General features: G+C 41.9%; 1 protein-coding gene across 1 annotated transcript in view; it reads left to right on the forward strand.

Annotated features, from left to right (window-relative positions):
* The window catches only part of LOC117476518 (A-kinase anchor protein 2-like), an 81,739-nt gene that overhangs the window by 54,334 nt on the left and 3,630 nt on the right, over positions 1 to 23,775 (forward strand). Inside the window, 8 exon segments of the mRNA XM_034123123.1 lie at positions 17,529 to 17,732; positions 18,347 to 18,709; positions 19,597 to 19,695; positions 19,796 to 19,897; positions 20,241 to 21,365; positions 21,367 to 21,661; positions 22,099 to 22,274; positions 23,016 to 23,042. Of these exon segments, the coding sequence (XP_033979014.1) occupies positions 17,529 to 17,732; positions 18,347 to 18,709; positions 19,597 to 19,695; positions 19,796 to 19,897; positions 20,241 to 21,365; positions 21,367 to 21,661; positions 22,099 to 22,274; positions 23,016 to 23,042 (2,391 nt within the window).

The following is a 23,775-nucleotide window of genomic DNA, read 5'->3' on the forward strand; positions in this document are numbered from 1 at the left end:
TAAAAGACGTTTTTAAAAGTTTCAAAGATTATTTTATAGTAGTCTTAGGCTGTTTAAAAGTTTGGATTTATAAAATGAAACCATTTCTCATGCCATATGAAAAGGAAACGACGATGGAGTCCATCTGGGATGATTGCTTTGTTTCGGTATTAAATAAGAGTTGGTTATGTTTTTTCCTGATAAGAATACTGAATTGGCATCTTCTTGTTTTGATTTCATTCTGTGCTATATTTGACACAGAAGCTACAGTAGGAAAGTCAGTCAACTCATCATTAGTCAAAGTCTCAAAGCGATTGTGTAGATGGATTGGTCTCATCCACGCCTGTCGCTATTTTTTTGTTGGAATTTATTGTTACTCCGGCAAAACAAGATAACTTTCTCAATCTTAACTCTGTCTGCAAAGCTTTGATTAGCTTAGCTATTTTTGATTTGGTGCTTCCACCGCAAGGAAACAAGGGTTACTGCTTCTATAGAATGTCGAGGATTATGTCACTTTGAAAATGAATAATATTCAGCACCTACCAAGGACGTTTTTTTTGTCATATTCCATCTTCTATCAAAGTATTTCATTAAATGTTTAGTATTTGTATTCCAGAGAGGAAGAGAATAAGGGGATGCAGGAAACACAACAATACATTCCAGCCGTGTGATGGCCCCCATCACACAACCCCCGCCACCCACTATTGTCTGCAACATCCACCGACTATTGTTGTACTTTGCAACAGAAGTCAATCGTTTCACACAAAGCCAAGCACAAACCACCTGCTAGCATAAATAGCATGTTACCAAGGCATACACACACAGACAATGAAAATTCACACACAAATACAAAGATTAGGATAAAATGACTTTGAGCAGAATATTTCCAATTTAAAGAACACGCAAGAAACACTTTGATTAAATTAGCACAGACTATCTGTAGTTTCGGAAAGTCAGGAGGGATGTTGACCTCTAATGTCAGGGCTTCATTTCATAACACAGTGCTGTGTTTGGGTGTTGAAAGTCTCTTTATCACATTCCAGCGTATCAGAGGAATGTCAGATTGCTTCTTGAGCTTCGGGTGGTACAGATGGTGTTAGGAGGGCTTCAGGAAGGCGTAGTCCATTGGGGTGTTGTCATTTCTTACTCCATCAAATACTCGTTGACGCTCAACATCGGCGCATTTTAAGGAAGGGAGGTCAGTTTGGTCAAATTCTTTATGGGTTCAAGAATTTAAGAAATTAGATTTATGGTTGAGGTTGACCCTGATTAGTATATGTCTAAGGGAAACGACTATCAAATAATGTAGGATCTTTACTGCCAGATCTGCAGAGGCACTACAGAATGAAGAGATACTCCTGCGCAGACCACGAGGATCACAGTTGCTCTCTCAGCTGGATGAAATACACTTAAAGATGTTCATGAAAGGTTGTTGGGAGGAATCAGTTCGTGAAACAGAAGAAGAGAGGGTAGCAGGAGTAAAAGAGGGGGTATCAATCAGAAGATTTCAACACTTCATCACAAAATAACTCCTGGAATGTGCTAAACGTCACACAATCTGAGGGGAGTTTTCCTTGGAAGTTAGCTACAGTAAAGGCTAGTGCTTGGATGTTGGGTGCAGATCAAAACTATGTGAGTAACAGTTATAAAAGTGAAGTGGCAAAGGTTAAGCTTTGGATCTGAAATCAATAGAAGCTCTTTGCAAGCATGGCAAGAAAAACATTATGTTTTGTCATTTGTTATTTAATCGTTTTGTTTGATATGCTCTGCAGGAAGGAGGGAATCAGTTGTGGCGTTTTGTTGATACAGCGGTAACATGTCAACAAGGACTACATTTAATTTAAAGATCATAAATCTTGCTTCAGTCCATGTCGTCCTGACTCTCTGGTTGTGTTTGCTTTCTTAGAATACACACAAAATCTCCACTGAGATTGGTGATGACCACAAAATGGTTGCAGTATTTCAGGATTATTCTGTATCCATGATATTCATATTGAAGTCAGAAAATAGCACAGATGGGCAAAAATATAATCCAAACAAACTGGGGAATATTGTCAGGCTCAGGCATGTTTGTTGTCACCAGGCTGTTGTCTTCCTGTGTGAATCCTCCTTCCTCCTGCTGTCTAAATAAGGCAAGCGTAATGAACTAGTTTCCTGATATAGACGGGTGATTAACCCTCTTCTCCTCTCAGTGTGAGGTAGAGCTAGTTAATGCTATAAGTTAACACTAGGAAGAGGTTAAGTCTCTAAGGACAACAGTGTTAAAATATGCCTTAGCCTTTAATGTGCCGCTCAGGCTGGGTCATCTACAGCCTCGCAGCATGGGATGCTACTTCTTGAGAAAGGTCAATTTGTTACAAGGAAGAGGGCATTGCTAATGACTAACAGTGTCTGGAAGAAATCCTTATAAATTCACCATAATAATAATGTATAGTTTTACTAGTGAATGTCTCTTAGTGTTTGACTGGATTATTGAGTTCTCACTTTTCTTTTTGTAATTTAAATTTTGAGCTATTACTATAAATCTTGTTAGCATTAGCTTGAAATGATAATGTGCTGCATATGCTGCAACTAGCTAGCTTGTCTTTTTGGTGTCATAGCTCTTTAAACACAGCTAGCTGCTAGGCACCCCAGAAATGTATGTCTCTTCTTTTTTTTTTATGTGTGAAATTCATAATTTGTAAAAGGATTGATTCGAAAATAATATGCTACAGTGCAGTACAGTACAAGTAGCCTACTTCTGGGTCTCTGTGTTTCATTCAAGCTCTGCTCTGTGTGTGTGTGGCACGAGCCATTTTGTGTACGTGCGCGAGCGAGAGAGAGAGAGCGCGCACTGGTACCGGAGATCGTTGTGGTTAGCATCTGGTGCTAGCTACACTAACGGATATAAGGTGCTTTTTCAACAACAAGGTGGAGGGAGAACTCTCTCCTGTCAGACTGAGAGTCTCAGATAACCTCAGCTCAGGTGAAGTAACTTTAGGACTCTCTCAGTGTTTAGATAGTTATCTCAGTGGGTCTCAAAACGGTTTGGTCACGATTAATATAAATAAGTATTTCTGAGGCACACGTTTATATGATCATTATAGGTATAAAAAAATAAGAGCATAAATGAAAAACAGGTGTGAAATACTATATGACAGTAAAACAAGAATACAGTTTAAAAGGGTGATTTGTAAAATATCCATAAAGAAATAGAAAATCTGTTTACAGTTCTGATTCAAATGGGTGTTGAGAGATGTATCCATAGATCTCTTCATTTTGCTCTCAAAGTGCACCAGATTGATGCATTTAATTTCAATATTTAAAAAAAAATCTTCCCGGGGGAGCATGCCTCCGGACCCCCCTGGAGGATGTTAGGTCCACCCCTAAAAAAAAAAAAAAAAAAAAAAAATAGCACTTTACCCTGCCGTGAGCTGATTATCGAGCCTTCATTGTAACAGTCGCGGGTACACCGTGTATTTGCGTGGGGATTGTTGCAGTAGAAAATTCAGCTGTAGCGCCCGGGACATTAATGGGAAACCCTAAATGTTTGAGCACCCTCTATGAAACGTCAAGCTATCCCACAGCACCCCCAAAAGTAAATATCTGGCGCCGCCACTGCTGCTATGAGTGGGAGTGACTGAGCCGTGATGTAAGCCACCAATCTAATTAAACTCCTCAGTGTATTAAAGGCCATGTTTACTTTAAACTACTGAGTTAACTGTTTGTAACATAACATCAACAGTTATGGGAGGTGCCCATAGCCACACTAAGGTGTGATTGTCTAATGATGGTAATGATGCAGATTAAACAACCAAGAGATAAACGCATTGCCAGCAAAAGAGCCTGCAGCACGCATTTCAGAGATGTTTTTGGTAAGGGGATCCAGAAAGCAGTATGTGTGAAACTGCAAAAAGCCACTTTATATTCATTATACGAAGTTTATGTGACACTAATGGCCTCTTTTCACCCGAGATAAAATCCACAAGAACGCTTACATGTTAGCTTGCCTGGCTTCAAATCTTAATTTCATTCAGACCCTTTGGCCCAATGGCCTTGCTGTGTGGTCTCATCTGAGAGTCCTGTGGGACAAAATACCAAAATGGAGCTGGGAAAGGATTACAATTATATGCTCCGTGGCTTTTTCTCCACTCACAAGCTCACATACACACACAGCAACAAGAGCGACCACATCCTCTAAAACCTAAAACTCAGCCTTCCTTGTGTCCCTTTCTCCTTATTTCCTGCACAATCATCCTGTGACCTGTGATTCGGATTTTCCATCTGATTCCGTAGAGGCTCATTACTTATTTTCAGTTTCAGTTTTGAGATAACTTACATTATTTTCTGGCTTCTTAAGGAGTAAAGATTCATGAATTCAGGCTACACATGGTGCTTTTGCTTATAAGACTGGAGCCATCAGTCAATGAAGGGCGGTTTATTGAATTGTCATATTCAATGTGTGTATGTCTGTGTTAGGTGATAAAGAACAAAGGGAATGGTATTTGACAGCAAGCGCTGCGCATGCTTGATTAACAGCAGGGGAAAGAGGGACTGTTACATAACCAAGGAAGGGAAGGGGACTCTGCTGGGAAAAAACCTTTAAAAAAAGCTACAGTATGACAATGCATCCTGAAAAAGTTTTGTCACAAGATTTTCTTTGTCCAACCAAATATGGTTAATCACAGATAACACGACAGAGAAACATTTTAAGCACAATTGCAGAAGTATTTAATTGTAGATGGGAATTAAAAAAAAGATTCTAGTGTGGGTGCAAATAGCAAATAAGAGGGTTGCTCGCTGTTTTTTAACATACTATTTTAAATTAAATTCCTTTAAAAACTGAATATTCTTACACTGGCTAAACTTAACACTGAAAATAGAAGAGTAACACTTTCTGTATTCAAGTGTGTATCTATTACTAAACTAAAAATAGCTCAATTGCCTTGTTAGCCCATCTTTAAACACACTAAAACCAGCTCGTTAGTCCTTTCATTGTAACGATGACCATCTTTTTGTTGAAATAAACCCCTTTATTTACCAAGTAAGATGGCTCTACACATTGTGAGCAGCAGTTCTTGCTCATTGTTTGGAGGCAGAAATTACATTAGCAAAATGGCAAAAATGTGCCAGAAAACAACCAGAGATGTCCTCAGCCAATCAGCAATAGCAGTCATATTTTTTTCAAACTGGTCAACCTTAGTTCAAGCGGCCTGTGTAATATCCAACCATGTTACTGCTCATTTAATATGTCTGGTCCATTTTGTTGATTGTGCACTAATCAAATAAACCAATTCCCCTTCATGGCTGTTTTTTGGTCAGTGAATGACTTATGGTAAAACGATTTACAGTCACTCATTTTTTTGATAATATAATCAATGTCTTGCTTTGTAGCTGTGTATGATCAGCAGTGTAGTTCAAGGATTCAAGGTTTTTTTATTGTCTTTCTGCATCATAGGGCTGTTCAACCAAATAGCCTGGACCGTTACAGTAGAACAAAATGCCAAAACAAACTCACTTGTGCATAATTATAGTGCATTTCTTTTAAATGTGCATCAGCTGGAATGTATAAAGAAACAAAAAGGATGGTGAATTTAAAATCCGATAATATTGCCGTCATCTTTAAAATGTTGACTCCACTGTTGCTGGGTTAGTCCGTCTTAGTCCATCCATTTTATTTCGCTTTAACCAGCCATCAGCCAGGAGCTTTCTGGGTAGTGGAATAGCCTTAATATGTTCTAGCTGTAATCTCAAGCAATCTGTTGCCAAATTATGCATTTAACATGATAAGGAGGACCTTTACAGTGCATAAGGGATGGTTAAACAGAGCTTATCTTGCCACAATGACTGACTCCCTGTCACATAATATGCACACAGTGCACCATTTCACTGGGCAGCCAGCCCTGCAAAGTACAGCTTGTTTTTACTGTCACAGTGTGAATTATTATTATTATACACACAGTCATGGTCTCCAGTTAGAGAAAGCAATACAGTCAGTGTTTGTACTCAGGCCAAGAAATAACTCTCTTCAGTGTTACTGCAAACTCTGAAGTTTCCCCTGTGTTGTGTCCTAGTTAGTCCTCGGACTGTTGACCTGGCTCTGCTTCTGGAGAGCGGTCAGTCACACAGTACAGACCGTTCTGGTTAAGAGGAGCCCTCTGAGTGAGCATCTAAGTGTGTGTGTGGAGCGCAGCATTAGTATTCAGCCTTGAGAGTCTCACTGAAGCGCCTGTCGGGCCCTTTGTTGCAGTTTCTTGAAGGGGTCTTAGGGGGTTTGGGGACGGTTTTGTGTGAGTGGAGTCATGAGGGGCTTGGAAAGGGACACAAATAGCTGCCATGAGTCCAGACACGCAGTGCATTCCTCTAACACTCAAAAGTCAAAAGGCTGCTTAACATGATTTCAGTGTGGTTGTTGTTCCAAGCTCTCTGCCAATCGGTAGGTGGAAATCCTTTTTATACATTTTTTGTTTGCATGATGTCGTCAGGGAGCTTCTTAAACAGGGAAGGACAATGCTGTATTGAGAATGCACTGCTTGGCTGTGAACCATTTACTTACTCAGAAGACCTTGTTTGGGGGTGTGGATGTTGTTTGAATGCTGCTAACAGCTAGCCACCCATTATGCTAAGCAGCATGCCTTGTATTATATACACAATGCCATTATGTTAGGAAAATATCACTCGACACCAGGTTGATAATCAACAATTACAATTACATTACATTACATGTCACTTGTTAGACGCTTTTATCCAAAGCGACTTACATACTCAATACTATGGGCAATCCCCACAGGAGCAATTTGGGGTGAAGTGTCTTGCCCAGGGACACAACAGCCTCATCCCAATACCCCTCCTCGACTCCTCTCTTCCCCTCCTCCGGGACTTGACCTGGAAATCGATCAAGACACGCCATTTTGAAGGACGTCCCAATAGCTGAAATGCACACGGAGGAGTAGAGGAGGGGTGAGGGAGGAGGGGTGCGGGAGGAGACGAAAGGGAGGATACACGAGAGCAGACTACACGGAAGTGTTTTCACTACTCGCGTATAAAAGCCCCGCCCCCACCTTCACAGCTGGTCGATTTCAACACAGGAAAACAGAGAACTGGAAGAATGAGTGGAAAAGCGTCACATAAATGTATAAGTGCTCACAGCTCCGTGGGAATTATTATGTGCAATTCATTTCTTAAGGTTATACTAACAATTTAAGTCATGTTTAATGATCTTGAAAGTCACTAAAACATAGCTATTAAGAAAGCTATTTCATAAATGGCTAGATCTTGATAAATAACAATTATTTGTATTGTTTTTGTGTTAAGATATTCAGGAGTTAAATTATTTAAAATTCACAGTCCTGAATGTGGGTTTGTGGTGAATGTGGGGATCTACAAGACACACATGTTCAGAGTAAAGGCTTTCACATTACTATAATTATAATTTTATTGAAATGTACATTTTACACCAAAACGGAACACAAAAGCAGGACCAACCATCATACATTGAATTCCTTGACTAACAAGAGAAAGATTCATTCATTGAAATAAATATTTAACAACAAATGGGCCGGTTCTAAAGGGTTATTCAGTTGAGCCCGATGAGAGGGGATACAGCTGTGCACATGTCATCATTAACATACGTCGTTTAAGAGTGACGTTTGAGTGAACGAGGACGTCCCAATTAATACCTGAGGACTCCTCTGTTCTCGCGTCTCCTCCTCGTGTCTCTCGCTCGCATCTTACGGAGGCGGAGCTAAGACGCAAGGAAGGGACGCGAGTGAGGGAAAGGAGGGGTATTGAGATGAGGCTAACGACATGCTGACTGCAGTGGGGTTTGAACCTGTGACCCCCTGATCCGAACACCAACGTTCAACCCACTGCGCCAAACAAGCCTCCCTAATAATCATTTTCTATCAGTTCTAATTTATTCTTGCAAGAAGGAGCAGAGTTAAATCACATACAAAGGATATGGGTTAACTCACACACATGAGGTATGTTGCTCAACGGAGCAGGAAAAAACATCAGGCTTATATAGTCCAAAATACAGGAGATAACAACAAAGTCGTACATCGAGGTGGCGCTAATATCAGAGCGGGTGTCGGAAAAGCGTCGGGTCATCTGCGATGGGTCATCTGTGACGTCTTCTGGACTTCCTTCACGCCTCATAGAAATTAGATATGTAGGAGACAACAAGTATGTGTCTGTCTCCTCATGCAGATCAACAACCTGAAATGCCCTGCCTCCTCCTATCATAAAGAGGCAGCTGCAAGGTCGTACACAGTTCAGAGTCACACATGATATCAGTGCATTAAAACAAACCCAAAGAGGAGACAACAGTATTTTCTCCAACACTTTCTTACGTCTATTTTTTTGTGTTGACTTGGCTGATTTAGTTTTGTCTCTAAGACTCTTTGCCAAATGTTGACCTCAGTGAACTATTAGTTTGTGATTGTGTCTGTGTTGTCGTGCAGGTGGCCTTTAGTTTTTGGGTTTATTTCCTGTGTTGAGCACTATTTCCATGGATACAAGTTGGTGCAGCTTCCTGGTTTCCTGTTTGGATAACCTGTGTGCCGTGATAGGCTTTTATCCAATCAGTCGCTTCCTTTTCTTCGCAGCATCATTTGTTTAAAGTGTCCACCGCCCATCTTTAAATAAATTCTCACTATCTCCGTCACGCAGCAAGACTTGAGTGCTTTTAAAATAGCTGTGTGGATCTTAGAGGGTGTCACTCTTCCTTTCCTTTCCTTCTTTTTGTGAAAGTGGTTCCTTTTTAAGAGTATTTTACAATGTGAAAATACACTAGATGATTTACACCTTTCTCCTCAACGCAGAAATCATTATGACCCCTTCCTTCCTATTCTGGAAATGTCAAATATTTCCTTGATAATCCGGTTATACACTGGTTTGAAGAGAGAAATAGTTTTGTTCGGCTTCTGGACCATGCCTAATTTTAAGATGTGTAGCACTGGTACACCTTCCATTGAAAACGTTATTTCACAACATTAGAACAAGTTTTAAAATACCAATGCATGAGGATTTATATTCGCCACATTTGTCTTTATTAATCAATCATACAAGACTTTATCTCAACAACACTAAAGAACTCTCATCCCATGTCAGCATTGTATTTTTGGCTAAAATTGGCTTTTTCATTATTTTAAGAAGAATAATATCTTCTTCTCTCTAAAGGGGACATTTGTGAAGCTTATGACTATTAAAGTACTACTTAAAGTTGAATAACCAACTCACCCATCTAATGCTTTACTAAAAGTCTGTGTTTGACTTGCAATGTGGAGTTGGATTATTTCTTTCCCATATTGTATTGATTTAAATTGAAACACACAGACTGTTCACCCTGGCTGGAGCCGAGCTTACTTACTAAAACAGAGAAAACGGATCTACATGTTTTTACTTTACAATATGGTTGTGTGACTTTGGACATGTGTGTCTGTGGCATGCTGCGATTAAAGTGTGTCATTAGTTCTGTCTCTGACCAATCACAATCATCCCCCATGATATGAGACTGCTCTGGGCACTTCTCTTTATTGATTGGATGACCCAGAATGCAATTGCATGTGGACACGAACATGAACAAACTGCTAAATATACTCCTGTCTTTCTCAGTCTCTCATCCGTCTTTCTTTTATCTTCTGACAGAGTCTCTTTTAATCTTTCACAGCTTGTTCTTTTCTGGACCCTCTAGCCGTTAGCTCTTACTTTATAAACCATCATAATGACCATCACAAGTCTCTCTGCGTGTTACTACCCATGCAGGAGTTATACCCCTCAGTGCAATAATTGGGTTACTGTCCTAATTTTCTGTGACCGATTTCATCATATAGCTCAGTGTTATTTTTAGCCTGGGAACTCACAGAGAAGATTTGTCCTTTTAAACAGGCACCTTAAAATAGACCAGGTTGTTAGGAATTTGCTGGAGTGGCACATTACAGATTGAATTTCTTTATTTTGTGTCAATATGTTATCACAGTCAGTTTGTCACAGCAGTCTGGCAGGACGCTCAGCTGTTAATGGGCGCACACTGGCTTTAGCTGCCTTCCTCTGCTGCTACATAGCAGGATAACCTCTCTGACCTCTAGACCACCCTGCTGCTCTCAACCCACTCCCCTGATTTTAATCAATATTCAATTAAAATAACATTATCTGGGGCTTTAAAGCTTAAGTTGAGTCTGATTGTTCAAAGAAAAGTATTGTCTTTCAATCCATATTTGAACTTTTAAGAAAATAAATGTTGAAATGTGATTTAATTGAATCCCTGGAATTGAAAGAAGACGTTGATTTATAGCGCTTGTGCTTTCTGTGGTCAGTGTCTGACAAAGTCCCTCCAAGTGTACGACTCCTGGTTCAGTTTCATGTTGTTGGCGCTAGCTCACCTTTTCACAGCAGTGAGGAGGCACCTAGCTAACTAGAGCAATATGAATGTCCAAGTATCCTGCCAAACACTTCAGTAAAACTGCTTTGACGTATGCTTATTAGCCTTTTATTGCATGAATCCTTATAGCGCTAATTGCTGGAATGCATTCTGACATCAGTACCTCTCTGATAGCACCGTCCTCCATGATTTAGCAGCCACTGACACAATGTTGCTAATTGCCCTTGTAAATTCAAGGAAAGTGTTTCCAGTGCGTCTTGATGTAGTGCTTGTGAGCAGAGAAAGCGAACCATGAATCGGGTCGGATGTAGTTTCCACCGGCCTGATCCTATGACCCGACAGGTACACGCACACACACACACACACACACACACACACACACACACACACACACACCAACCAACTAGAAGGACACTCGGAGAGCGTAGACCTACCGCAAGGCCTTTTACATAATGGACAAAATATTGTGTGGGTCTTGGATAGATTTTTCCTTGGCCGATGCTATGTCCTTCATAAAAATCATGCCTGTAATGTTTCTGTAATCCTGCTTACAGGCAAATAAATCATTGGCAGAAATATGAAAGACTACTAGCCTAAGAGTGATTTTTTTGAGTAATTACGCCTTCATTGTGGCCTTCACGTAACCAAAAGCTGTTTTTAGTTTTTATAGCATTAGGCCTTGCAATGACAAGATTGGGTTCCTTACATTAAACAGCAAACAGATTTGAGCCTCCGCTAATAATGAAATACTTTGAAAGGCAGCACGAGGCAGCAGGTTCTTTGTAATATACTTTTATTAAAAGGTGAATACACCGGTACATCACTACAACCCTCAGACTGAGTCAACAGTCCCATACTGACGATGACAGAAGAAAAATCCATTACCTCCCCTATCATGCACCCCCTCTTCTCAGTCATCATCTCTTCATCATCGACTCTCTGTCTGCCTTTTTCTCTCTCTCTCCCCTCGGATTTTGACTTGAGTTAAAGGGAAAGTGGGCGAGCGACATACGTGTGGGGAAAGACAGCGTCTGGTCTTACACAGGAAGGGAGGAGTGGGGAGCCACAGGGTGGATGTTTTGGGTGTGTGTGTGTGTGTGTGTGAGGGCCTGCACAGAAGGGGTCTTTGTGGGTGAGGGCATCTGGAGAAACACACACACACACACATACACACACACACACACACACACACACACACACTTAGCCCATGACATCACAGCTTACCGAGCAGCCGGCAGGAATGTTACTGAGAAAGGAGAGGCTTTGTGGAGGAGAGGAAAGAGACGGGAGGGGAGGAAAAGGAGGAGAAGAAGAGGAGGAAAAGGCTTGGCCAGGGAAAAGTCTGGCACTCCCACTATCTGGAACAGGACAGGCCGGGGCTGGGCTGGAGGGAACAGAGCAGAATAGGAAAACGGATAATACAATTATTCACATATATTGATAGTAGAATTACCGTTATAGAGCAAAACGTAAAAAATTACCAAATGGATTTACAGATATTACTGAGCTAGAGCAGATCAGAAGGTGAGTACCAACCATTTTCAACTCTATTGGAGAGTTTTGTTTAGCTGTTTAAGCTTTGAACTCCTGTATTTAATGATATATTTAAGCGCTGTGCTGGGTCAAGATACTCAAAAACAATAGGGCAAATAGTCGAATAGGAATACAAAAAACTTTTATTATGGATTTCATTTTTTGCTTGATTTGAGGACTAACAGAACTGGTAAACTTAAAGGAAAAGTGTCAGAATAGATGCAAACACACTCAAACAGGCATGTTGTAGTAGATAAAGTATTGATGTCAAAGTTGAGAAATCTGTTGTGGCATAGGTCGTCTTTTATAACAGAATGTTGTGAAATCTGACCTGCACACTTTGGCCTGAGGACCCCATTAAGTCCTGTCTTCTGGAATCTGGTGTTTCTATTGTTAATGCTTACGTGTTAGGTGTCAATTTAGCCACGTTCAGTTAGCCACAACTCTTATTCAACACCTCCAAACTGTCTTTAGTGGACTCAGACTGAAATCATGAATAAGTGCCAGATATCACTGCTCTGCCTGGGCTGTTAGGATCTGAGAACACCATGCTTAACTGACAGCAGGCTCCAGTTACCACACAGGATCAAATTCAGCCAGGAAACAGAGCCAGGAACGCTGACTGCTCTGGGTTACACAGGTGCTCAGTGTGTGTGTACTGAGGACATTCATCATCAGGCTTTCGTTTTCACATTTGCCATGTGCTCTGGGCTAGGTACAGCGTGTGTTAATAAAAGATTATGACGTGATATCAAAGGCATAGTTAAAGTGTTTCTGTGATACGTCAAGGATGTGTGTTTACTTCCCGTCAGGGAGTATTCATTTTCTGGTAAACCCCCCCCCCCCCCCCAGTGTCTCAGGCATGCAGCCGAGTGTGTATGTTTCTAGTGTGTATGTTTATATGTGTGTGTGTGTGTGTGTGTGTGTGTGTGTGTGTGTGTGTGTGTGTGTGTGTGTGTGTGTGTGTGTGTGTGTGTGTGTGTGTGTGTGTGTGTGTGTGTGTGTGTGTGTGTGTGTGTGTGTGTGTGTCACAGTCGGGGCCTAAGTGTTTCCAGATGTGATGGCGACAGGGGGAGAATGAGACAGCATTTAGACAGAGCATAAGACAGTGATCGTTAGCTGAATCACGATTGGATTACTATACTTTCCAGTGAATTCATGATTTCCACCTCTTATAATATTAACCCTAACACTCCCGGTTACATATACTCCTGGGTCAATATGTCTTAGCAACCTTATCTCAAGCTTTAAGACCAAACCTAAGCCCTGAAATCATGACTTCATCTTAACTGTGATCTAATCATCCTGCGCTGAACCCTAGAATCGCTCTGTAATAAGAATTTTAACATACTTGAAACTAATTCAAATCTATAAAGCCAAAACCTCACCCTACATTAGATCCTTGAATTTGGCAAAAATGTAGGACTTTCTTTTGCTTTATATCCTTTTTTGGAAAAAGTCCAAACACAAACATCATGGTTGTGAGGGTGTGGGACTGTTAACACTATATTTCACATTTGTGTAACTGTTGCAGAACATTAATGGTTGTTTAAAGACTACTGGAAACCTGGCTGCTGATCCAAGAGTAATAAAACATTGTTATGGTTTCAGACGTTCAAACTAAACCAGGAATCATTTTAGCTTTTTAGTACAGTTACATGATTTCTTTCTGTAGTTAAACACACTCAAAGATTGCACTGTTGAACACACACACACACACACACACACACACACACACACACACACACACACACACACACACACACACACACACACCTCACACCTCACTCACTCTCTTTGCTCCGCCAGGCAGGCTCCCTCATCACAAGTCTCAGAGTCCGAGCCTTGAGGACAGCTAGTTATGCCTGGAATGTCAGCTCACCTCAATGAGAGTCAGAAACACACACATGAATACACACCTCCGATACCGATGCACACACTTTAAAGACCACACTGCTGCACAACTACAGTCCAGGGTGTCCGCGGGGTCTTAAAAAGTATTAAAAGTTGATAAATCAATTTAGCGAAAATTAAGGCTATTAAAAAGTATTGAACGGCATTTTCCAAGGTATTACATTTTGTAGCTTGTTTTCAAAAAGTATTGTATTCTAGAGTTTGCCTGAATGTAATCATTGCGTAGGTGTGTAGTGTGATTCTGTGTAGTTTATTTATGGCATCCCGTTGGGTTTGACGTCATCTGAACAGGACATCGCACGCTCACTGCTTGATAGCGCGCGAAGGTCCGTTTACGCCGGTTGTTAAACAACATCGTTATGGGGAAATGCAAGTTTGCGTCCAAATGGTTGGAAGATAAGGAGGAAGGACAATCAATACTGAATATAGTAAATGTGAGGTAAAGTGTGTCGCCAATGTAACAGGTTAAAACTCAAAGTGGCGATGAGGTCTTAAAATGTATGGAAAGGGTCTTAAAAAAGGTCTTAAAAGGTATTACATTTGACTTCAGGATTCCTGCATATACCCTGCAGTCACACACACTCCTTTCATTGTGTGTGTGTAGGAGAATACCATTTCATATGAGACATTCCAGTACTATAGTACTGTTTTCCTGAGGCAGTAACAGGATATCCTCCCGCCTGCTCGACACACACTCCTGCACGCACACACGCACACACACACACACACACACACACACACACACACACACACACACACACACACACACACACATTCCTGCACATGCACGCACATACACATCCAGTACACACAATGGGTCAAAGGTAACAAGACAAAAGACTGAGAGTGTACATAGAAGTGAGATTTGGTTCTCACATAATATCATTAAGTAAATACAAATAATTATATTCTCTCTATAACTAGAGACCAGAATGATATAGTTTAAACATGTTGTCTTGAGTTGTTCAGTGTCCATGGCGTAATTTATCTTCATAATTTGGCTAAAGAAAGAATTCCCTTTCGCTGAAGTTAAGCGTTGATAGCCTAGCTTTTGGTTAACAGTTCGATGATTTCTCAAATGAGACACTTTATTGATGCTCTCTTAAAACCGTGAAAGTAGCTAGTTTTTCTCTATCATTCCTTAAATGCCTTTTAGGTTGTTGCTTTTACATTTAAGCTTCCCATTAGCCTCAGCTTTACTTTGTGTTAAGTGCTAACTAGCAAATGTTAGCATGCTAACACACTGCATGTGATTAACATTGGCCAACATCACCTGCTTGGCAGCATCTTTAGCATTGTCATTGTGAGCATGTTAGCATGTTAGCATGTCGATATTAGCATTTAGCTTACACTTCCAAAGTACAGCCAAAAAAAGCAGCTAGCTTTGCAGTTCTTTATTCTACTCTACTATTTATTTCATATTTCTGTGTACAGTTTGTTTCCTGTATACTTTATTCTAATCAAAAGTTGTTTTACTAAATATTCTCCTAGAGTGTACTATCAACAGATTTAAAATAGAAATGTGTGAAGTACTCCTTTAAGAGAATACGTTTAGTCAGATGTATATATATCATGCTCTTCATGACACAGTTAAAGCATGTGACTGAGCCAGAAGGGTCAACAAAATGCCCTCAGGGAATGTTTTTTTTTTCATCAATAGAAACAGGAGACACGAGGATGAGAGGGAGGACTGGGGTGAATGAGCACTAAAGACAAGAACATGCTTTCTAAAGGGAGGCGAGGGAGGATACAGTCGGCCATGTGACTTCCTAGACCGCTGTTTCTTCATTTAACAATTCTAGAAAGGAAATGAGAGGAAAGAAAAGACTCAAATAGGGAGAGAGAGGTTTCAACGGAGGAGAGGATGAGGACCAAGAAAAAAGGGAGAGAATAGCAAGAGCAGTAGAAAAGGGTCGTACAACAATCAAGATTTTAAACTAGCCCTTTAAGTTGATACTGTGTCCTAAATGTGCAACTTGTTTCTGCATAACATATCATGTAGAACAGTAGAAAAGTCCCTGAATATCATCAAATGGCTAGTAATGTGTTCGAGTCCTTCAGTGTACGAGAGGTTACAAAGTAAAGACTTCCTCCTTATGGCTGTGTGTGCTTCAGCTGAACACTGAGCCAATTCACTGAAGTGGTCCTCATTAAATCCCAACGCACACACTCTCACATGTCACAAAGAAGAGGGTCAACAACCCCTCGTGGAAGTAAACACGTCCTCCGAACAGAGGTGTGCTCGGCGCAAGGCAGTAAATCAAGAAGCCAAAAGAGTATTTGTTGGTGGCCTCTGTAGAAACAGAAAGCAGGTCAGTATACACAGGAGTGTGTTACTTGCTAACAGTGGATCTGGAATGTGTTGGATGGATGGTTCACAAAAACAGAAGGTCGCAGGTTTGAACCCCCGCATGCCAACGTGTCCTTTTAACCAGACCCTCGACCCCCGTTTGTACATCTCCTCCCTGGATAAATCACACTGTCAGTGAAATTGCAAGCACAGTTGAGAAGTAAATTAATGTGGCAGTAAAGTATGGGTTATAAATGTGGATTAGTTTAAAACATTATAAATGTGTTTTATAGAATCAGAGCTTGGTTTAAAAAAAGAATTCTGAAATAAGCTGATGATTAATGTAACATCACAGTGTTGCATTAACTGGAAATATTTTATTTATAAGGGTGTGACATTGTGTTCACTGATGATTAAATAAATGTATTACGTAACCATTAACTGTGTTGCACACCCAGAGAAGTGTTTCACTTTTCGTAAAATAAAGTGTATTTGTCCATATGCAATGTTTTGCAATATATTTCATTTCATTTGTGGGGATAGTTTTATTACATTTCTACACCCTATTTCCTCGTCTTGTATCTGCATATCACAATCTGTTCATACGGGCTGTGTGACCAACTCACGAGGGACATTTGAATATTGGAAGATATATTTCTTTCTCTCATAACAACTACTAATAATGTGGCCTTGAGCCGTGCACCTGGCTGAGGTCGGGAAAATACAGGGAGTGAATATGTGAGGAGAGCAAATGTTAAGCCCTCGTTTGATTAAAGTATCTTTAACGCTGCTGAGCATGGAGTAGCTGCCAACTCCTCTGCCAGGGAAACTTCAGACTTAAATGCAGAACTAGTAATATGATAAAGTGTCAAGTGGCATCTGACTCAGATCCTGAAATAAATAATTCTGACACATACTGTTAAGAGAAATGCATAGTTTCTTCCCCTTATCTGCAATAAAATCTCGACAAACATCCCTAACTGTTCTGTTCCTCCAAAAACTGTAAAAATGATGAACTGCCATCCCACCTGCCAGTCTGCCAATTTGTTAAATAAAGTTTTTAGATCAAATGTGAGGCAGGAAGAGTTACAGCGTTTGATTTTTTGGCCAAGTTTCCAGTCCATTGATTCATTCACAGACCAGTGAATGTCTTTGAAAGAGAATACAATAGTCTTCAGCACCATGGAAGATTTGATGGTTATTTTCTGTCATAAAGCAGCAGACTGGGAGTGTTGGTGCCCCCAAGTGGTGGGAGCCTGGTCTAACATAACACAGTTCTACTGCAATGCAGACAGACAGCCTCATGTGCGTGACATGTGTCTGTTTGAGGTGTGTGCGTTTTTTAGAGATCTCTTCCTGAGAAAAAGTACAGGTTCTCTTTAAATGCTTTTTTCAATCACTAAATGAAAGTGATCAGTATCTCTGATGCTCTTGTTTGTTTTGTTTACACAGAAATTGTGGCGGGCAGCCGAAGATGTCAGTGACGCAACACCTAGAGAGCGAGCCCTGAAGAGCGTGAGTTTCCAGGAATCGGTCAGCGTCATCACTGACAGCCCTGCAGCCATGGAGCTGGAGAGCCAGCAGATCCAACATGGCTGCCTCAGCAGCCCCAGCAACAACGCCCATAATGCAATTCCTGACAGCGAGGTGGTGCAGGTATGCTCATTCTCTGAGGTCAAACTCTCAGTTTTTTGTTTTCTTGATTTTTATTCACCATCTTTAAAATGTATTACCTGTGCCGGTCTATCTTGGTCTGGGTGGTATTTCATTAGATGGTTTTGTCGTCAAAATATAACTATGCTGTACATATAATTTAGCAAATACCTTAAGCATAAGTCTGAAACTTAACCGCGTTTAATTTTGTTTTTATGTAGCCTGTCCCAAAGATCTAGACCATAACTCCAGATCAGATATGCCTTTGTCAGAGTTTCATAGGACGATGCCAACATCGCTCTCCCTGATAATTAAGATAAGATGAACATGTTTAGATGACAGAAAAATTACCTGTGGAAAAAGCTGCTTCTCTTGTGTGTTTTTGTGCCAGTAAAACGTTATGTTCTCCATTTCCTGCCGTTATAAAGATGCAATTACTCCAATGTCCACTAATTGTATGTTTATTATCATCTACTCTAGTAAAAGTATCATGATATGCTGTATGGTTACATGGCTCATTATCTCATCTGCATTGTTCACCCTTATGATGATAGTACGAGGAGTTGATGAACATTACAGAACAACCATAGCAATTACATTATCTCCTTCGTCTACAGGAGATCCGTTACTTGGACCAGGTTTTAGACGCCGCCTCCGAAACCCCCACCAACGGAACCTCTTCTCCGTCAGAACACAGCAAGATCATCAGCATCGATGGAAACTCTCCCTCCGTCTGCATGTCAGCCTCCTCCCCCGTCAATCACCATGCAGTGGTGGTGGAGGGTCAGAGAGAAACCACGTTCCTGCACCACGAGGACTCTGCTGTGAGGACCAACGGCCACGTGCAGGGGGGGGAGACGGGGAGCGGCGGGGCCAAGTTTGAGCTGAGAGCGTTTCAGGAGGAGAAGCGACCCGCGAAGCTCTTCACCCCCGGAGAGGAGCAGCAGGTCAGGGTGGCGAGGAGACGACCCTCAGGGGAGGTAAACTGCTGAGAGATTAGGTATCAGCTGGGACAGATACAGCAGACAGACACACAGTAGCAAACACGACACAGCAGTAATGTAAACGTTAATGGAGACCTTGTGTCTAATAATAATAATAATAATAATAAGGACTCATATAAACAATATGTACACAAGAATAAATAAGCATTTCCTTGGATTAGTATTTTTAAAGTCAGGCTTTTTTTGTCAACAAGTCTAAACTGCTTGCTTTGTTATGAGACATTATAAAATGCATGCCAAATGTATGACAGGCGTCAAAATAAATGACTTATACTCAAAACAATTATTGAAAGTATTAATACTCGTGAATGAAAGTTTATTCCTGACTGAAAGTTGACAAAAAAGGCTTTTTCTCTAAGAAGGTTGAAAGAAAAACACAGGTCTAAAACATTCTAAAAATAGTGTTGAGGTAAAAATGAAAAATAAAGTAATATTATTATAGATTTGTTTTAGGTGTTATAAGATCTGACCAAAACCACAGCTTATACTGTACAAATCCACTTAGATCAAACCATAGAAAGAAGACATTACAACCTTAATGGAAGAAGTTTTGAAATGGAAAGGATGTCGTAAGTTAAGACAAGCACATGATGCTAGCAGTGTCAAAAGGTTAGTTGTGGTTCACATTTTAATCAGAGACTATGATGACCAGCAGAGACAGTTTTTAAACCAACAACTGAAAAATTCAAAATGTTCATCCAATTCACCAACTTTTCACATTTCTCTTTTTAAAACAACCTGCTAAATACACTTTTGGTAATGCAATAACAAACACTTATTACATCTCCAACTTTTCTCATATCTTTATCAGCTAATGTCGTTCAAAGCTCTTTATGAATATTATCGCTGTCTTCCTTCCTCAGGTTGAGGAGCTGGAGCGAGAGCGTCAAGAGCTGATCAAAGACCAGGCAGTGAAGAAAAACCCCGGCATCGCCAAGCGCTGGTGGAACCCCCCCCAGGAGGTAGCCTCCCATTTCATCTTTTTATATTTTATTTGACCTCCCTTCACTTTATGACAAACTGACTGATTGTTTTTTTGTTTCGATCATTCATTTATTATAGATTCCTTTGGAAAATCAGCTGGACGCAGAGCAGCTCGAGTCTCTCAAGAAATACCAGGAGAGGAAACAGCAGAAACAGAGTCCCACTTACACACACACACAGGTAACACACACACACACACACACACACACACACACACACACACACACACACACACACACACACACACACACACACACACACACACACACACACACACACACACACACACAGGTAACACACACACACACACACACACACACACACACACACACACACACACAGGTAACACACACACACACACACACACACACACACACACACACACAGGTAACACACACACACACACAGGTAACACACACACACACACAGGTAACACACACACATTATCTATCTTTGTTACATTTTTGTCTCACCTTATCTTTTTATTCTCCTCTCTTCACTGTCCCCCCATCTCGATTTGCAGCCCCAGGTTTCAGGACCTCCCACAATAGTGACCTTTGACCCAGATCTGAATAGGAAGGAGGACATTGTGCTGGAGCAGATCAACTTCTCCTCTGCCAGGAAGCAGTTTCTGCAAGGAGACGCTACCAAGAGGGACGTGGCTCCTTACATGTACTCCGCCAAACCCTTTTCCAAATCCACACCCAGGAGCAGCCAGGGGTTCAGTGACAGTATTGGGGACACCGGGGATAGTCATGTGACCTGGTCTGATGAAGGATACGGAGCAGAGTTTACCTGTGCACGAGCGGTGATGACCATCCTGCCTGACGACGAGGAGGGGAAGAGCCCGTTCCACCCGGGTTTCCACCCCGAGGAGTCTGACTCGGGGTTAGACGAGTTGTCTCTCCGCTCTCAGGACACCACCGTGTTTAGCTCGGATAATGTTTCCGACAGCGGGGCTTCGCTACCGCCGACCCCTCAGCCCCTCACCCCGGTGTCCCCGCCGACGCCCCAGCCCACCACGCCTGTAAACGGGCAGACCAATGGCAGCCCATCAGAATTCGAGCTGGAGTACCAGGCAGGAGTCCTCGTCCAAAACGCCATCCAGAGCGCCCTGTCAGCTCAGGACGGAGATGATTGGCTGCCCTCCGACTTGAATTCTTCACAGCTCAGCGCCCCAGTGTCTCCATCCTCAGCCTCGACAGGAAGCCCCGTGCCAGTGTCTTCCTCCCCTGCGTCCTCAGGTGGAGCTCCTAGTCTCCAGTCACCCATGTCCTCCAGTCCTGCTCCATCCAACCTGTCTCCTCTGCCAGACAGACGTCCAGAAGTAGGGTTTGAGAAGCCTTTAGAGTCAGAACACGCTCTGCAGCAGCTCCAGACGCCTTCTCCCCCTCCCTCTCAGCCCGTCTCCCCCCCACAGAGACCCAAACATGGAGGCCCAAGGATCAAAATCCAATCCTCTTACGCCAGAGCCCTCGCCTCCTCAGCCCCGGCTCCAGCTCCTGCCTCCACAGCCATAGCTGCTCCAGTGTCCCGGCCGACCCCAGTCTACCGTCCCCCTTCTCCCCCAAGCCCGGAGAAACCGGAGTTCAGCTACTTCAGCAAGTACTCGGAGGCGGCCGAGCTGCGGAGCACAGCGGCGGCAGCGAAAGGGCCCCGAGGTGGAGGCGTCCAGTGGGCCGTTCCGCCTGCGCTCCAAGAAGCAGAGGACTCTGTCCATGATCGAAGAGGAGATCCGAGCCGCTCAGCAGAGGGAGGAGGAGCTGAAGAAGCAGAGGGTGGAGCAGCCCGCCGCCAGGGTCCGCCCCGGCAACACGCCTGGCAACGCTCCCAGCAACAATCAGGGTCCCGCGAGGGTGCGGCAAACCAATATCTCCCCAGCAGACAAGATGAAGAGCAACAGCCTGCCAGCTCGACTCACTCTGACAGCGAGGACGGCTCCAGGTGAGTCACTATCAGAAAAAGCAATTGGTAGCTGTTTCAATTATCAATACTTAGTTTTAGTCATTTATGAAGAAAATATTGATTAGAAATACCATATCTTCTCTGATCAAAACCTCTGAAATCAATGGATTAGCTGTTTTTATTGTCGTTTCTCGTTATTAAGATAATATTTTGGGTGATTTTTCGACTCTAAATCCAACAAAACAATTCACTTGAAGATGTTGAATGATTATTTTATTGATAAAACTAATACAATGCAGATTAATTAATAATCCAAAGAATTGTTCTATGCAGCCCTGACTGCATCGCTACACAAAAGTGGTGGACTGAAACTATAAAACAGGAATTTTCTTCATGTTTGTGATTACGTAGAATACTCATGTGTGATGGTGTTTGTTTTAACAAGCCTGTCTTAACTCCATGTTTTTTTTTTCCAGGAAAGATCGAGAAGGTTCGCCCTGCCCCCCCCGTCTCCCCCTCGCCCTCAGAGGGAGCGCTGTCCGACGCCGGCAGCGAGGACTCCGGAGGACGACCCAAAAACTACATGCAGACGCTAATGGAAGACTACGAAACACACAAAGTGAAGAGGAGGGAGAAAATCGATGACAACAGCGTGAGTATCTAACTGAATAAACGTGTAGGAGATCTTGTTGAACATCTAACAACAGAATAACATGGGATAACAATGCCATCATGTATCTCAGGGAGAGACAGTAGCAGACAGTTGAGTGAAAGTTTGTGGTTCAATGGCATTAGATACTTAAATGTCACCATACCTAAATGCTTTCACACATGCCCTGTTGGCATTAGCTAACACTGTACAACACCGAAGGGAATTTCCAAGCCAGTAGCAGGAACTGAAATTGAAAGTAAGTCCCAGACGCCGGGGGATTTCTCTCCTGACTCTTATCGTCTCTCATTCTTTCTATCTGAATGTGTCTTTACATGCCAGGGTGTCCAGCGGTGTGTCATTATCCGGAATAAGGTCTCTCTCTTGAGAAGAAGTATTCAATGTTGGCAGACCACACTGTGCAAACAAAGCTTACTGGCTTGGATGGTGGAAAGAAAAAGTTACATAACCAGAAAATGTCTCAAGCAGCAGTTTCACTTCTCCATCTGTTGGTCCATACACTTCATTTATTCCCAAAACAAGGAAAGATACACCTGTGAGCAACATTACATTATACCAACAAATCATATACCGTAAAGCACACCTATTTATCATGCCTTTTTCAAGATATCTAACAGAATGTATCTTGAACATCCAGCAGGCTTTTTGTTTCCCACTGTTGCAGGTATTGTTTTTCACATGTTGACTCTTTGTACTGTTGCTTCTCTCCTGCTGGTCGCTCAGTATGCCCGTTTGTTGCTGGTCAACGAGGTAACCACTGAGGTACCTGTCTCACTGTTCACTCCTTAACTCACAGACCTGGGTCAGACTCTATTCAAAAGTATTGGAAAAGCAATACATTCCCATTTATATTTGGACTGTTTCTGTAACAATTAAACAGTGGTTAGAGCTGGCGGCCCATACGCTGTGTCCGCTGCCAGGTTTCAGGCAATGTCCTCCCCTCTATCTCTCCCCTTTTAACTCTGTATCTCCAAGTAAAGACAATATATGGCCCAACAATGTTATATAAGAAGAAAAAAGTATCTTATCTCCTTCCATGAGCGTTGTGTTAACTTACGTAGTTCTCAAATACAGACGAGTTCCTAGAGTGGAGATTTCCACTGGGAGCCACTTTCGTATTCCCCATGTAACGTACTGTATACAAGTTTGTAGATGATAAATGTAACGTCACTCATTCGGCCAGATCCTGAAAACAAAGATGGGGATGTATTATTTTAGTTTGAAACCCTGGACCGAGAAGATACTGTGAAGAAAACCTTAAAAGTTTCAAATCTGATCCCAGGTCTGCTTGTGGTCACACTGCATTAGTGTTCTGCTCTGTGGTGTTGGTGCTGCATGTGCTTTTCCATGAATTTGGTGTGACCTTTGACCCCCCCCCAACCCTTGCCCCATGCACTGCTTTTAGCCTCTGTATACAACTTACATTATACAGCCTCAGTTAAAAAAATTAAAATACTAAAATATATACAGTAGTTAAAGGTAG

This window comes from Trematomus bernacchii, unplaced genomic scaffold (genome assembly GCF_902827165.1).
Source record: "Trematomus bernacchii unplaced genomic scaffold, fTreBer1.1, whole genome shotgun sequence".
NCBI lineage: Eukaryota > Metazoa > Chordata > Actinopteri > Perciformes > Nototheniidae > Trematomus > Trematomus bernacchii.